At 44.2% G+C, this 17646-nt stretch overlaps 1 protein-coding gene across 1 annotated transcript in view; it reads left to right on the plus strand.

Moving 5' to 3' along the window:
• The window catches only part of MTMR2 (myotubularin related protein 2), a 40182-nt gene extending 23196 nt beyond the window's left edge, over positions 1–16986 (plus strand). The window contains exons 7-14 of the mRNA XM_010087116.1: positions 7070–7219; positions 8021–8209; positions 9156–9341; positions 10207–10413; positions 11992–12084; positions 13715–13828; positions 15255–15431; positions 16461–16986. Of these exons, the coding sequence (XP_010085418.1) occupies positions 7070–7219; positions 8021–8209; positions 9156–9341; positions 10207–10413; positions 11992–12084; positions 13715–13828; positions 15255–15431; positions 16461–16622 (1278 nt within the window). The 3' untranslated portion in view covers positions 16623–16986. The remainder of the gene's footprint in view (positions 1–7069; positions 7220–8020; positions 8210–9155; positions 9342–10206; positions 10414–11991; positions 12085–13714; positions 13829–15254; positions 15432–16460) is intronic.
• The last annotated feature ends 660 nt before the right edge of the window (positions 16987–17646 follow it).

The raw sequence follows: 17646 nt of genomic DNA on the forward strand, positions 1-17646 counted from the left end.
TAGGCTGCCAGTTAGGAATACTGCGATAAAAATCCTAGTGGTCCTCCCTGGTGGAAAAGATGGAGGAATTTTGGTTTTTGTAATGAAATCACTCTTGTCATGAAATACTCAAGTTGAGGAAAGAGCACAATTTGGTGACAGCTTTGCACTGGACACAGTAAACTTTGGTCTCATTCAGATCTGCCAGGATAAAACCAATTTTCCTTTGTAAAATTGAGAAATTTACAGACATGTAATTTAAGGGTTTATTTGAGTCTTTCGTGTAAAGCAAACCAAAACAACATGTCTGTCCTAGCCTAGTTGTTCATCTGATTCCTGACATCCAAAACCTAAGGAAGGGGGATTCATTCTCCTGGCTTTAGTCTTCTAAAAGCTGGGCATGTCTTCTAAATTGGTTGTCTAGGCCTGTCATTAACAGATGGGGAGAGAGCGCTTCACTGCTGGGGGTGATTTGTTCCCTCCTAAAATAGCTGCCTAAGATAGATCGCTGGCTTCTAGGCTGCTAATTGAAAGTGAGATGTATCTTACCTCCACTGTCTTCATTGCAAAAAAGTGTATGTTTTGCGATGAGATACCACAATCTAAAATCCTAGTAGAGGCAAACTCCAATCATTTGTAATCAACGGCACACATTGTATCTAGGGTTGACTTTGACTAATAAGACTAGATAATGCAGTGATTATTGCTTTGTTTAAAATTTACCTCTTTCTTGGTAGTTATTTTAGGAAAGATCTGTTTGTAAAGAAGGATCTGCAGCCCAAGGTGTGTGGGAAAGATGCTTCTTTACAGGACTGAGAACTTTGGAGTAAAAACTAAAGAATACCTGTGCTATCAAAATAATCTCCATTGAAAGCACAGCATTCACTTAGCCAAGCTTCAGTTAAAACAGATGAAATACAAAAGGCATTCTTACAATACCTGGAAAGAAGGAGGGGTGACCCTTGAGAATTTCAAGGCAAATTATTCCAATTTCTTAATCCTGGCATGTCTGTTTTCAGAATACGAGTTTTCCCATCCATATTAGTTCTTATATTGTGATTGTCTGTACCTTAAATTTGGCAGGAGCTTGGTTACACAGTGAACGGATACATATATTTACATGCATGTGATTTGCAGCTCAAGGCCTTTCTGTAAATTAAACAGCACTCTGGGCTGTAGTGTCTTTGTTTCTGGTTGCACAAGGTAACACTGTTGTGTGTAAAGCATGTCATGATTGAGACATTGCTGCAGCATGTACTTCTTTTGTTAATGACCTGCTTTTGTATCATTTTTGAGCAGACAGGAAAGACTTAGCCTGACTGCTTTTATGTCAAGAAATCAAACTGATGTCCATATGCTGAAGCTCTCAGTCATTTGTTTACATTGGTAACTGCAAAAAGGAATCCAAACCAGGACTTTTTGCAGACATTTGAATGTTACCCATGATGGGCCACAATCATTCCCATCCCAGATCACACAATCCATCTAGTCCAGTAGCTTATCTCCAGAAGTGACCAACACCAGCTGCTGAAGAAGAGGCAAACCGTACTACAGAAGATGTTTATGATGTGATCTGGCCAGGAGAAGGATTTCATCCCTTTTGTTAGAGTTGATTTAAGTCCTGCAGTGTGAAGCGTTATGTCCCCTCCAAAACTTTCAGGCATTTCAGTCTGTTTATTTAATTTCAGCATTTATAACTGTGGATGCTCAATTTATCCATGTGCATGTCTTAGCCTTTTTTCTTAATCCAACCAAGTTCTGTTAAGCAATAACAAAACTACAGTAAATCAGGATTATGTCCTGAAATGGCAGCAGGGTTTTGTTACCAGTGAAACAAAACTGGCATCATCAACTCAGATAATGGCATTGCCTGGCTCTGACTGTATGAATTGTGATCAGAAATAGAAAAGCAGGACATATGCACTACCTGCAGGACTTTTTGGAATTGGTTTAAAAACTATTAGAGAAGAGCTGGCCTAGGGCATAAGCAGCCCAGCGGTACGGCCGGGTGTTAACTTGGTGTGTCTTGGGCCAGCTCAGTCGTTTCCATGTGGGAGCAGGGACACAGAGAGAGGGGAGCAGAGCAAAAGTAGAAGCCAACTACCAGGCATCCAGAAAAGACATTTAGAGTAGGATACATGTCTAGACTGGTAGGCATGGCAAGATTGCCCTGTGGTATGACTTATTTATTATATTTTTTTTCAGATTAATATAACTGTGTTGATATAAGAAGAGATTGTAGCAATTAGGAAAGAGATTCAGTAAACCCCTGACTTCTCTGGAAGTGTTCTTGGGAAAGATGGAAATATGTAACTTATTAAAAATCTGTGATTGTGTAAAACTACGGGGAGTAATAAACAACCTGTAGAGAACAAAAGGAACTTAGAGAGGTTTGGGATTTAGTCGGTAAATGGAATCACATGTGGCAAATGAAACTTAAAACTGAAATTGCTCCCTGATTTTTATTACACACAGGCTGGCAGAGTATAAAACAGAATTACAAAGTGAGTAAGAGTCAGTTGAAACCAAAAGGCCTTGAGATGCCTTTGGAGTAACTTAAAGCTTTCATTTTCCTTAACAAGGTGGGGAGCATTTGGAAAATATTACAAGGGGTTGTGAAGCTGGAAATGTGTGATGTTTAAACAGAAGTCATACTTGTCTAATCCTGTGCTCTCATCGTATGTACCAGGGAACCACAATATAGGGCTGTGGTTGCTGCTTTCGGAGAAAACATGCAGAAATTAATAATTCTGAAGAGGAGCTGATCTGTTTTGAGTATAAAAGAAGTGCCCAGTGTTAGTACGCAAACAGAGTGGGAAAGGTAGAGCATGAGAACAGCATCCTACAGAGGATTGTTTGGTGTAATTTAGGGTAGTAGAATGAGAATTGAACTGTTAAATGTCCCGTGGTTTAACTGAGGTCCTGCTTATGTCTCTGCTGCAGAACCAATCACAGCTCTCTTGTGCTAAGTGGACACTACTGCAGAACTGATCACAGCTCTCTTGTGCTAAGTGGACACAACCTGGGCTGAGTACACGGCAGAGGGACCAGTGTGGCTCTGGCAGCTGTATCGTGTGTGGGTGTAGGGATGTGCCTGAGCTTATGTGCTCAGCCTCTTGGTATCTCCTGGCTCAAAACAAGTTTGAGAGAAGCACTGCTGGTGGGTACCACAGGACCCTGCCTGCCTTTCCCATTGCAGCTCAGGGTGTAGCTGCCTGGCTAAGCTCAGAATCAGTGTACTGGATCCTGTAGAGAGATGTCACTGTGTGTAATTCCAGCAGGGAAATTTATTTTTTCCTGTCAATGAAAGATCCTTGTGTGCTTAAGCTTAAACACATGCTTTGCAAGGTGATGGTTTCAGTGCCACGCTGGTGTGTCTTCCACAGTTTTTCCCTGCAGACGAAGAAACTCCATGTTCTACAACATGTGTAGGTTAAGTGATAACTGAGCCCAAGTTATTAAGTAAGGCGTGAATCCAGAGGGAAACCAAATCTGGTTTGTGTATGGAGATGACACAAAGGATGTGTCTTTATTATACAGTTGTAAGGAGTGTTCCCAAGCACTGGGGCACCTTCATCACAAGTTCCAGGCATAGCTTCAGTCCAGGCTGTTACTGTCCCTCTTTTGAGTGAGCGTGTTTGAGCATCTTTAGCCACGCACGAAGACACTCTGCCAGCAGGGTGTATGCAGGTTGAAAGTACAAAACAGGTAATTACTGGCTAACACACAAAAAAAGCAGGGACCTAACCAGCTACTAGGCTGAGCATTAGTACTCACCACCTCAGGGAAGGCATCTGAAGAGCTTTTCCTGGCCAGGATGGTGAGAGGAGAATGATCAACATCTGCCACCGGTAATGTCAACATCAGCACACAGGTGACCTAGCTGTTAGCCCTCACCCAGTGACTGCGTACTAGACTCACAGTTTTTACTTTTGTATTTTTACCATTTCATAATATTTTACCTTGAAACCTTGAGCTACCAGCAATCCCCATCTCAACAGTCATAGAATCATAGAATGGTTAGGGTTGGAAAGGACCTTAAAGATCATTGAGTTCTAACCCCCTTCTTCCTCTATCTGCAATTTTACATTTCTTGACTTTTTATAGATTTTCACACAGCTCTTTCGCATGATTTTGCAGTGTCCTTGGCAGACAAAGCTGTTGATGTGCAGCTGGGCCACATCAGAGCTGGGACCTGAGGAGGCAGTTGGGCCCCTGTGGGGCAGAGCGGAGGGAGGGCTGCAAGGCCAGCTTGCCTGCTGCCAAACCTGGGCACAGTTCAGAGGTTGGCACAAGCCGGGGATCACCAGTAGGTAATTGGACAAACTGCTCTGTTTAGAGGATAAACGAGTTTAATAGTATGGATGTGAGGTGTACTGTGCTAGCTGGTTTTGATGAGAATAGTCATGGGCACATTTAATTTACAACTGTAGATGTGGCCGTGTTGCCCTCCTCACTTTGCCCTCTGGCAGCAACTGAACATGAGTTCCCCAGAAATCAGGGTCTCCTAGCAGTGTTAGTTCACCTGGAGAAGACAGACCTTGTGCAGCAGTCAGGGCAGCAGGCTCTGGTCACTAACAGGGACACCCAGCAGGCACGTTCCCTAGCAGCTCCTGGACCATCGCACCCGCTGTTAGCGAGGTGTCCCTGGGTTCCTCCCGCAGGTGCACGGGCAGGCGGCTCCCACAGCTGGTCCTGAGCCTGCAGAGGCTTCTTGAGTTACGTCTGTAACGCTTTGAGTTGGTTTAGTAGTAGGCTTTTGGGTGCTTACAACTTTCCAGGAAGCAGTGAAATGCATCTTATATGAGGAAATACCAACGTGCTTTATATTGTGTTTAGCTTTTCCTATTGATTCCAGCTGGAGAAAGTGCAGATCCGAAGCAGCATGAGTAAGTGCACAAGCTCCACTGCATTATGGCAAATGTCCTGGGAAGATACATATTCAGCTCCTCTTCTAGCCTGCTTTGTGTATTTCTGCTACAGAAAGTCATGATCTGAATCCAAAGCCCCCTTGGGTGGTGCTGTGATTCAAGGCTCCTGTGCCAGGGGAACACAGCCGTTCCTTGTGATTCAAAGTAATTTTGAGCACTGATGTGCAGTATCTTTTCTTTCTTTGAGGGATTGTCATGGATTTTCCTGGTCTGGGCTATTGCAGAGGAAAGATTTAATTGAAATTTGTCACGGTGACAGCTGAAAGACTTAGAGCTTTGGAGCTGTTGATTCTGGATCGAGCGGTGTGTGCTGGAGCAGTTCTGCCCGGCACGGTGAAGAGGGTGCTTCATAGTGCCAGCGACTGCTTGATCTTCTCAGTGAACACTGGTACAGTTGCAGGGTAGAACAAAAAGGAGCTTTTCTTCTACGTAACTGCTTATCAAATCCCATTTTCCTTGCCAAGAGTGTGCCAACAGTGTAGTTTTAGTTCAGGTTTGGGGGAGGTGAAATTCTCCAAGCGGTGCTGATGGATGCACTGCCATACAGTCAGGTACTGGGACAGGACTGAGAACAATTTAGTAATTTGCCGTTAGCTCACTCCCAGATAGTAACCAGTTTGATCACAGCTGATGGACAGCTAAGAGCAAGTCTTGCTGTTCCCTGGTTGACAGCAGAGCTGGTGGACCCAGGAGATTCTGTCCTTGCTGTCTACAGCAGGCAGACCTTTGAGCATGTTTTACTCATCAGTAAGCTTGGACTCTGCATACACACTGTTTGATGCCTGTTTCTGACACTTCTTTGGCTTCAGGCAGTATCAAAAATAACTTTCCTTTAGGATTTTGGGGTATTTGTGGTCCTGGTAGCTCTGCTGCTTCCTTGTAGTAATGTTTCCTTCCCAGGGAGGGCCCTGGCCAAGGGGTGGTTCAGAAGCAGGGTGTGACTGGTATTAGACAGAAGGTCTGTTTTCTCCTCAGATTTCTAACCATGACCTGTTTTGACAGTGTTACCACTCTGAGGGGGAACTGGCTGCAGTCTGTGTGGATCAACCATAATTACTGCAGCTCACCTGACTTGTGTTAGATTTTCATTTATTTCCTGGGGGAGCAGTGACAGTGGTAATCAGTGTCCTACCACCCCCCTTAAAATGAAGTACTGTTTATTAGAATAAAAGCGTGTATTGTTTTAAGAACTGATGTTCCTCTACATCAAACCCTGTGCTTAAGTCTAGCCACGTTCACTGCATAGAGGAACTGCGGTAGATCTGTCTTCTCCCCAGAGATGCTTTGTGTCAGTGCTCACCCCTGTAGCATGTGTCTGTCTAAATCTCTCCTTGCAGACACGCAGTAGCAGCCACACCGTTTTGATCTGTTAATTCCCAGTGTTAGCCAAATTAAGTCTGCAGGTTGTCAGGATCGTCCCCATTGTGCTTCTTTTGAGTTGCTTCCCCATCAGGGCATGCTGAGCTCGGTGATGTGCGTGCGTGGATTCCCTGCTCTCCCAGGCCAAGTCCGGCTAGTGCAACCAGAGAGCTTCGTCTGAGAGGAACATGGGAGTTACACATCACTGCCCAAGTCACATGCAGTCACACAGCCAGAGACATACAATTATTAGGTTTCTGGTGTTTTTAGGGGATTGCACAGCTGTGCCACAGATACTGAACAAGGCCCAAAACCTTGTTTTTTTTTAAGGTGTTTTACTGCCTGTTCTTCTCTCTGTCTTCCCCTTCATCCTGTCTGGCAACTCCACTTTCTGTCCCTGGTTTCTACTCACCACCTTTGAGCTAAGTGCTGAGAGGAGTGAGGACTGTTGTTCATCTGTTCTGTCCTGCTCCTGGCTCTCCTGTAAGCACCATGATGGGACCTGGAGGTTCTCAGGAGAACCACCCGTGTTGGCAGATCTGTAACCTCCACAGTTCCTTTGCCGTAGGTGAGCCTGCCTTCAGTCTTCTAGTTTTCCTGTCCTTCAAGTGATATGAGAAAAACATCTGCCTCTCTGGGAAGAGGCATGAAATGTAAGTTACCAAGATCATGCAGTCCCAGGCTCCAGCCCTAAATGTCCTTCATTAAGAGAAGTTGCCTTGAATTTCAGGTCTGGGGATTTGACTGTGCTGAGGTCTCAGAGCAACTCATTTGCTAACCTGCTGTTGTTTCCTCTTCAGGGAATTCCCAATGAAAGCTGGAGGTTGACCAAGATTAATGAGCGCTATGAGCTGTGTGATACATACCCTGCCATTCTAGCTGTGCCCGTAAACATTCCCGATGAAGAATTAAAGAGAGTAGCATCTTTCAGATCAAGAGGACGCATACCAGTGAGTGTGACAAAAGAAGCCACTTTGATGTGGTGTTGTTACATACCTTTGGGCCATAAATAATACCAAGATCATGCTGAGTGGATTCCAGGGAGCAAGTAAATGGTCAATGGATAATAAAAGTGACAGCGACATGTTTGAGGAGTTAGAAAGCAACATTATCTGCTGGAACTACTGTTGTGAAAGAGATGTAGACTAAACCAAAAATGAGAAGATAAGATAATTTAGCGCAACCCAGACCAAATCTCAGTTCAGTTCCTGGGCAACGCAAATCAGCCCTATTTGCTTGTTTACAATTGTCTCGCTTACTCTGACTTTCAGGATGGATGAATAGTTAGTGATACTCTTGAAATGAAGTTAAGAAAAAAACCACATTGTTATGATAATTTCCGTACTAACTGACTGTTTTACTGTCAAGCCTATAGAAAATCAAATCTGTTCCTAAAGTGCTGAATTTCTACATGGTGTAACATAGAGTAAGACATAGCCCAATGACTGCAGAGCAAGAAAGTGTGTTTGTGACTCACACAATAGTGAGAAAACAGTTTGCATCATGTTTAAAAGTCAGGCTTAAACCTATTCAGTCACCTCTTGTTTGTTCAAACTTTGGGAATGCTACGAGAAGGAATGAGTAATGACAGAAGAGATATTTCTTTCATTCAGTCATGATTTAATAGAATCCAGCCTTCTGGAACCAGCTAATACATGGCAGGATCCCAGCACAAGCCATTACAGGTAAAACACTTCATTGGTTTAATGAGTCCCATCTTTCATTCAATTCTTTCTCATTTGTTTCCAAAGGTATTGTCATGGATTCACCCAGAAAGCCAAGCAACGATCACCCGCTGTAGCCAGCCAATGGTGGGAGTGAGTGGCAAACGAAGCAAGGAAGATGAAAAGTACCTTCAAGCCATCATGGATTCTAACGCTCAGTCTCATAAAATCTTCATCTTTGATGCAAGGCCTAGTGTGAATGCTGTAGCCAATAAGGTCAGGTGCTTTTTCCTGTGTCAAGAGCTGGGAACATAGTCATTTAGAGCACATTTCCCACCACCATTTCAAATTTTTCCTTTTCTACCATTAAGAGATTCATATGCAATGATCTGATTCCCTAGACAGACTTTTACACCTGCACTGATATCAGTAGGTATCAGTGTGACTACAAAAGGTCCATTTGGATTAATCCACAACTTGAAATGAGATTGGAAGAGAAAAAATCAAGGTAGTGCTGAGGTCAAACTCTTAGCACTCTGGATCTTGTGTATGACCATTTTTTACTTCACATGGTTGAAAGACTGCTTCCTTTAACAGCACCAGAACTCTGTCCCTCTTAACCCCTGATGGGAGCAGAGGTTACTCAGCACTTCTGAAAATCAGGCATCATGATCTTTAATTTCAAAATATAAGCTGTGGATCTTTAATGTCTAGGAATGTTGCTGTGTTCTTCCTGCTATTGTGTCTCTTGCCATCACTCTAAGCCCTGTTTGAATGGTAAAACTGCTTTGTTCCACTAAAGCTGGTTTCTTTTTCTTTATTTTTTTAATCTGTCTTTCCCACTTCTTAGGAAAGGCAATTAGTGTGTGGGATATACTCCTCTATAATAGTATGGTAAATTTGTAAATGACAGAATAGTGAATCTAATGAGCTAGCAGCTTGAATAGGGGATAAATGATAATTACAGAGAAAAAGAAGGCTTGTAATGTGGTATTCTTTGGTAAAAATTATAGCATTCATTACTATAGCAGGAAAGAGCACAAAGTGTGTTCGTGTACATATTTGTTCCCGATTGTAAGATAAATCCAATGTTTTCTGCCTGCTATAGATAGCACAATCACTGTGGTATTTTGTCAGCTGATATTTGCTCAGGACAAACAATTGGGATAAAATATAAAATATGTTTTTGCTTAATGATTTTTATGTGGAATTTGTTCTTCAGGCTAAAGGAGGAGGCTATGAGAGTGAGGATGCCTATCAGAACGCAGAATTAGTGTTTCTGGACATTCACAATATTCATGTTATGAGAGAATCACTGAGAAAACTAAAAGAAATTGTGTATCCCAATATCGAGGAGACTCACTGGCTGTCTAATTTAGAGTCAACTCACTGGCTAGAGCATATCAAGGTATGCATGTCTGCACCCACTGTATGTTGCTGAGTAACCACAAGTCTGTACCAGTCTGTTCACTGGGAAATGTATCCAGAGCTAAGTCCAGTGCTGGATTTCCAGTTCATAAGAAATTAAAGGACTTACAATTAGTTTTCATTTTAAAAACAACTAAAACCACAGTTGGAATGGGGAATTTTGAGGAGATGGGAAGAGGGACAAGAGAGGGGGTTTAAACACTTTAAAAAAATAGTGTTTTGGAGGTGAAGTGTGTTCCTGGGTAATGTATAACTGTGAAAGACCTGGTTAGAGCATAGGAGTCCCAGAATTTTGAAGCTTTTGACTCAGGGATCCTTGACATCCTGGTATTACTGCCTGGTCCAGACCAGTAGATGTTGGGAGTTCATGCCCCAGCAGCTTTTCAGGAATCCAAGCAGAATTGTAATGAGGCAAAATGCTTCAGCTTCTACCAGTGTTGGTTTTTAAATTAAGCTCACTCTTTCATGAAAATGTCCAATTTATGTTCTCTGGTTGTTAATGCAGAGAGGGGCAGTTGCAAGGTGATGGCCATTTTCTGTTGATGTTCAGACACAGAATGCTCCTGCGTTTACATCCTGGTCTGTCCAAGGACTGAGCTTAATGCAGGACCTCTTCTAGAGTTGTGCCTCTGCTACAGTTTAGATGTGCTGTCATCTTGCTGGAACAAAAAATGTGTCCGCCAATTTGCTGTCCTAGTTACAAAGTAGTTGAAACTGATCAACCATTCTCCCTGAGGCAGAGGGAGCCCTTGGTTTGTCCTGTGCTGTCACTAGCCATTTTTCATTTGTAGTTTCTGTTCCAAAGAGAATTTGTAACTTTTTTTTTTTTTTTTTCCTTGTCCCAGCTCATTCTTGCTGGAGCCCTTCGGATCGCCGACAAGGTGGAATCGGGGAAGACGTCTGTGGTTGTACACTGCAGTGATGGCTGGGACCGAACAGCCCAGCTCACCTCTCTCTCTCTGCTCATGTTAGACGGCTACTACCGAACTATCAGGGGCTTTGAAGTGCTAGTGGAGAAGGAGTGGCTGAGCTTCGGCCACAGATTTCAGCTGGTGAGTCACTAGCCCTTGGAAGGCACTGGACAGAAAGTTATTGTCCACCTTGAAGGATTTCAAAGGAGTTTAGCCTTTGCTCTGAGAAGTCTCCCAGCTGAACTCACAGAAGAAAGGTGAATGCTGCTGCTATTGTTTTCTGCATATAACTCCAGTCATCTGTTAACCTCCTTGGAGACAGTATTGGTTAGATACGAGGAACAGGTGGTATTAAGTCTCTCGGGTGTCTGACTGATGCATTCCCATGCTTAGGCTTAAACTAACAGTGTGCTTTGGGTTCAGGATAGGCATTTCTGCTGCGAATTGATAGAGACCACTGGGGTATGTTTTGTCTTTCTTTCCAGTTCAGTCCATTTTCTGAGGCTGCTTGGACACTGACACCTAAAAAGTACCTTCGTATTGAAGAGGCTGGGGAATTTGGTTATGGCCTTGACCCCACATTTTCTTCAGGCACATTTTATTTTTGGGGAGGCTTTTAATTGTTTACGTAAAAGATCAGCAGTTTGAGACTAGACAAGAGTAGCTTGTGGTTGTGTCCCTAGAGCTGGCAGAGAGGCAGCTTTGTGGACTTCTGTAGTACAGCAGTTTGTTACGGTTTGCACTGATGGGAACTGAGAGCACCTTTCAGTAGTATCCTTTCAGTCTTTGCTCCCATTGTGTTTTGCTCGTAGCTGTTCTCTTGTGGTTGTTTAGTTTTGGCAAGAGCTAGAACAAGGTCTATTTACAGCACATGCGATGGTGGGTTGCAAAGTCAAATGCTCTGAGGAAGGTGGGGAAACTGAGGCAGTAAGCAAGTGAGGTTCTGCTGCAGCAAAACTGTTATCTGGTGTTTGAACAGTGAGTGTTTTTAGCTTCCCTGTCTATCCAAAGAAGACAGGGATATTGATTTCCTTTGGTGAGGGGAGAACAGTATTACAGAAGTAGGGATCTCTGTTACTTACATGTTCTTTTTCTGTCTTTGTACCGTACTTAGGGCTCCTGGGTAATATATAACCACTAACGTACTATACTAGTTATAAGGAATCAGGCCTCACAAGTCTTGGCCACACAGCACGGTCAGGGTTAGAGGCCTCCTTCTGGGAATACTTTCATCACCGCCTCTCTTGAGGTGGCAGGAGATGGGCTGGGTTAGTGTTTGTACAGCGCTTGGAAGCTGCGAGGTGTTGTGTGACGGTTATCACCACATGCCGTGCCTGTAGGTAGTGTTTAGATCTAGCACGCTGTACTACTGAAGTAGCCAGGACAACAGCTGCAACTTAAGCAAAAAGCATTCTCATTTTTTTCCTTATGAACTTTAGCTGTTAACTGAAATCAGTGCCAGCATAGCATCTGGAGCTTCTACTCAAACAGCTCTTGTTTTAATTTAATGTGAAAATATCCCCATAAAAAAATTTCACTTCAAAGACAAAGGGAGTAGCTGTCCTTTACTCCTTTACCCACTGATGTGGACAAAGCAAAATCAGGATTCATATGAACCATCTTATAGCTCTTGGTAAAGGCTTGAGTGACTGAGGAGACCCCAGCAGCTTCCCCAAGAAGCCCCATGTGACTCATGTTCTTTGTCCTGCTCTGTTTCAGAGAGTTGGCCATGGAGATAAGAATCATGCAGACGCGGATCGCTCTCCTGTCTTCCTCCAGTTCATTGACTGTGTCTGGCAAATGACAAGACAGGTAAGTTGCTGGGTGGCACAGGTGTCCATGAAGCCACTGTACTGAGACATGGCGCAGTGTCTGGCCACTGGAGCCTGGACCTGCACAGGCTCACCTTCCTGGGCTTCTACTCTTGTTTTGACTCTGGCCACAAGTTTCTTGGGAGTCTGTTTAGCAAAGAGCCTGAATGCACAAGTGCACAGGAAGGCCACAATGTCACCTTGCATCAGACTCCCTAGTTAGTGGGTGCTGCTTACCTACGTGCTGCTGTAATAAACGTGAGCTTGTGTGAAGCAGCTTGTCTCACCCTGAAATAGGAGATGGCTGCCTCACATTTATCACGGGCAGGAACCAGCATCCTCAGTAGCCCACTGTGTCTGCAGAAGCAGAAATGACTGGAGCTGCTAAGCTCAGTTGAGTGTGGTGGGTGCACACAGATCACGATTGCCTCTGCGCAAGCTAATCCCATAACCAAACCTGCAGAGAGACATGCGTTTGCTCCATTTTAACTTCTGAAGGCAAACATATTGCTCCTGATCACAGAATCACAGAATGTTAGAGATTGGAACTGACCCCGAAAGATCATCTAGTCCAATCCCCCTGCAGGAGCAGGAACACCTATCTCAGGTCACACAGGAACGCATCCAGGCGGGCCTTGAATGTCTCCAGAGAAGGATTCACAGGTGATGTACAGAGCCAGTAGCTCAGTTCCTCATTTCAGACCAGGCATGGCAGAGGCACAGTTCAGGAGAGAACTCCTGTGCTTGGGGATCCCCCAGGTATGTGTCACCTGGAAGGTTTTTTGTGTCTGCTGTGGCACAAAACGTGTCATGTGGCAAATATCAGCCATGGTCAGGCAGTTCATTGAAAAAATTGGGCTCATCATGGATTAAAACAGGTGAAATGGAAGAGAAGGATGCCACTATTCCTTCCAAGCAGAAAAAGAGGGAGGCTTTACCATAATGAAAAGCAACTTTCATCATGCTTTGCTTGGATTGCTCCTACAAGGAGGCGTCCTGACCTGCAGCTGGTGAGGTCAGGATGTTGCAGCCAGGGCAGCCTGGGAAGAGAAGGGTGGTTTGCAAGGGAGGAAGGCCTCCTGCTCTCTTCTCCATCACCCCAGCATGTCTTTGCAGTTTATCGCATGTGTTTTTACTGAGCCTTTGTGGAGCTTCAGTTCTCCCTGTCTTGGGTCTGGTTGTTTCTGCACCGTACGTCAGGAGCACACAGGTTATTTTCATTTGGCTTTGGGAAATTTCCATTTTTTTATGCATTATTTCACATATGCTTCAGCCTTTTGTTCCCAGTCTCGTTGCATGGTCTGTCATTAGGGGCAGGCAGAGCAGGGCAAGCTTCCGCTTGAAGCGGCACTGAGTGTGTATAAACACAGCAGTCAAACCCTTCAGACCTCTCTCTGGCTTTTGCTCAAAATTCCTCTCTGCACACATAAAGCAGTTTTCCAGGAGAGAAAATCTTGCTCCTCGAAGGAGCAAATATGATCCTGAATATTCTGCCAGGTAAAGAACAGAGACAAATCCTGGTTTAGAAATAAAGAAGAGGCCAGCTCCTTACCAAGACCACAAAGTGGGAGAAAGTTTATTTGCGATTCCTGTTCTTAAATCCCAGCCTAATTTTCTTGTTCTCTCTGAAGTTTCCTACAGCATTTGAGTTCAATGAGTACTTCCTGATAACCATCCTGGATCACCTGTACAGCTGCTTGTTTGGGACCTTCCTATGCAGCAGCGAGCAGCAGAGAGTGAAGGAGGTAAGACAGCTTCTCTCCAAGGTAGTGCAATTGCTTTAGCTGGCCAGGTATTGCTAGAGACATTGTTTCAGCACTCAGACAGTGGTAGGTGCAGCTCTGGTTAATGCCAGGCCCCCTTCTTAACAGCTTGGAACTGCTGTCTGTTGGAGGCTTTACATTTCAGAGCAATGCCAGTTTCCCTCTGGACAGTCCCACTGCTTTCAGCGTGGCTTTCAGCTACTCACTGGTGGCTGAATAGCTCCTGGTGTCTCCCGAGTAGTTGGAAATGCAATTTTACTTTTAACTCTAGTTTAATATAACCTTCTCTGTGGAACCTGGTACCTTTTTGCCCTCCCTTTTCCTTGCAGCAGTCCTGTTACTTTGATTTTAACTACCAGGTGTGCATTGTCATTCTGCACACACAGGTTACAGCAAGTAACTGGTCTCAGTGTGTGTTCTTGCTGTGCTTGTGTTTCCTGGGAGAGGACAGGGCTGCTGGTATTAGGAAGGACATGCCTCTAGGTCCTGCCATCAGCCAGCTCTGCCCAGCAGTCTGGTCGAGGTTTGTTTGCCAAGGGAGGAGTGTATAGACGGGTACATTCAGACCATTCGAACACTGCCCTATTCAGACCCAGTCTGGAATCAGAAGGAAAAGCAGTGACACTCATTCTGTCTCACCTACCTGAAGATGAAGCATTTTTTCACCAAAAGGTTGCAGCCTAACATCACAGAGATACATTGAGGACAGTGCTGTGTGGACCCGCTGTGATTGTATTTGACAGCACATCAGTTTAAAAATAAAAATAATAATAATTTTAAAAATTACTGTAGTACAGAAGTGATAGCATTGTACTGTAAGGAAATCAGGGCCTCTGTTTCTCTAGAGTCCACACTGACTGAATAATTGTAATTTCCAGAAAAGAAAACCTGCATGCTGTTTGCATGTGGGTTTGGGGTTTTTTTTAAAGACCTCAGCTTAGCAAAGTACTTAATCTGGAAAACACTTCAACCTTGGTTTCACTGGGACTATTCACAGGCCTAATTATTGCACTAGATCAGGGCTTAAGTCAAATGTTTTCTTTTTTTCTTTGCAATTAAATACTCCAGCAAGTCCTCCAGGAGCACTTTAAAGAGGTGAAGTTTAACCAAAGCATTGAGAGTTCCCGTGCCAGTGTCCCCTTGCTGTGCCGCTGGCGATTCCTGGTCTGTGCTGGCAGCTGGGTGGGTGAGAGGGGATGTTTCTGTGCCAGGGTGTGTGGTGCCTGCCTGCGTCCATGTGCTTTGATTACAATAACCACATCAAAAGAACTTTTTTTTTTTAAGCTACAAAAAGTCAACCAGCTCTGTATTAATGACAGGCATATGTACATGCTGTTATAAATACTTTGTAGATAAATGCTGGGATTTGTATGGGAAATAAAGCCTCTTCCACCCCCTTCCCTTACAGAGCCTTCCAAAAAAGACGGTGTCGCTTTGGTCTTACATCAATAGCCAACTGGAAGACTTTACTAACCCCTTGTACGTGAGCTACTCCAACCACGTCCTGTATCCCGTGGCCAGCATGCGCCACCTCGAGCTGTGGGTTGGCTACTACATCCGCTGGAACCCCAGGATGAAACCGCAGGTACGGCTCTTCCAAGGATCCTGCTTTTATTTCCCTCTCTGCTAGTACCATACTGTCATTTTGGAGTTCAAGACCTTTGAAGCAGAAGAGATAATGTATAAACTTACACTGTCACTGCTTAAATCTAAAAACAAAAGCCTACATTCAAATGCAAGCAAATGGAAGAGCAGCACCCACAGCTGGCTGCTGCGGGTGCTCAGCTGGAGGTCACTGACTCGTGAAATCTGCAGGAGCTGACAATACTCAGCAGTTGGGAAAATTTCTTTCTTAGAATATGGGCAAAATAATCTGAATCCACTCTGCTTAAAGAGCCTAAAAACCTAAGACTACTTTGAATGTGAGATTCCAGATCTGAGTTTTGGGGCTGTTTTTAGATTACTGGCAAGAGGAACCTGCTGCTTGCTTCAGCTGCCTGAGGCACAGGGGTCTGACTGCAGCCCTGTGACTCTTGAACCCTGACAGCAGGGAAACTGGCATGTGCAGGGCAGGCACCCGAGACAAGTGGTCTGAACACAGCTCTAAACGCTGAAATCACTTCTTAGTAGGAAGGAACAAAAATTCCGAGCTTGCTTCAGTGTCCCACTGCAGTTAAGAGTGTTGCAAATCTGGGGCGTTGGATACAGGAAGGCAACAAATGCCTTCCAGTACTAACTGTTTAACAGTCAAAACTATGTGAAAATATTTAGATAAATCTGTACTTTTTTTTTCCCAAAGCCCTGAAATTAGGGTCAGGCTGAGATGCCAAGGCTAGTGTCCCCCAGAAATGTCAGATTAGTTTTGTAATCATCATTTTTCAAAATATGCACAAAGTTTTGTTTAGCTACCATTGCACTATGCATGTTGGATAAAAACAAGTATCCCAAAGCCAGAGCAATTACTTCCTTACTCCTGGGCTGGAGACAATGACACAACCCACCTGCCACCGCTCCTTCCCTCACAGCTGTGTGCCGGCTCAGTGACAGCGTTTTGTGGTTCAGGCTTCTGCTTCCATGCTCACCTCCCAGCACTCAGCTGCATGTTTTCTTGCAGGAACCTGTCCACAATCGCTACAAGGAGCTTCTTGCCAAGCGGGCCGAGCTGCAGAAGAAAGTGGAGGAATTGCAAAGAGAAATCACCAACCGTTCCACTTCATCCTCTGAGAGAGCTGGCTCTCCCGCACAGTGCGTCGCTCCTGTACAGACAGTTGTATAATATGGACTTTTTTTGCTGAGTACCTTCCCAGGACCATGGGGGCAGCTTTTCTGAAACCCTCTGGATTTCCAGCATGGTGTCTGGGAGATGCCAACCTATTTATTTATTTCTCTCCAGGGTAATTTATTAGTACTGTAGCACTAGAGGAAGCTTAAGCAAAAACAAACAAACAAACAAGGCCCCCTATGCAATTAACCACCTTGGTGGCTAATTATAACACAAGCTAATTGCACTTGCCACCTAAAAGAAACCTAGATCTCTTTCTTTTTTCACTTATGTGCTGGAAATCACTTGGCTTTAAAGAGAGACTGTGCACTAGAGTGATGTGGAGGAAAAAGTCTACTTGGAAGTTTGAAAAATCTCCGTGTTGCTAAAAGAGAACCGAATCTGACATTGTATTGGAGCCTAGAATACAGCTGTGAAGTCCTGAACCCTCCACTACTACTGTCTGCAGAGCACTGTTAATGAGAGCATTTGCCAACATACTTAGAGCCAAGCAGCGATAAAATCTGAAACATATCACTGTTCTGGCTTTTCCCTTCACTTTGATCTAGGTCATAGGAAGCCATGTAAATAATGCCTTATTTAAAGAAAGGGCAGCTTCTACCCATAAAACACAGTGGTAGAGGAGCAACCTACAGTGATGTGACTTACCTTCATAAGACGAAGTTTACTCCCATCTCTGCAACTTTAGAGTCTGGCTTATGGTTTACATTGGGTGTGCCAGGATGCAATTTAAGCACCTTTATTTCCGAGGGGGGAAGCAGAACATGGCTCCCCTGGGCTTTCTGCGGCTCCTCTGTCCTCCAGTGCCTCGTACTCATCAGGGGAAAGGTAGTGGAATACCAAGGGGCATGTGTGAACTGCGGGGATCTGTCATTTCATTTTGCTTGGGTATGTGTAGTGATTTTAATGCTTCTGTGCAGGATCATAGTGGAGTACTTAAGGTATTTCAGTTTCTATTAACTAATGGAAGCAACTGTATATCAACCAAAGAAGCCTTTCTGCCTGCATTGCAACTGCT

Source organism: Pterocles gutturalis, unplaced genomic scaffold (genome assembly GCF_000699245.1).
Source record: "Pterocles gutturalis isolate BGI_N339 unplaced genomic scaffold, ASM69924v1 scaffold691, whole genome shotgun sequence".
Classification (NCBI taxonomy): Eukaryota; Metazoa; Chordata; class Aves; order Pterocliformes; family Pteroclidae; genus Pterocles; species Pterocles gutturalis.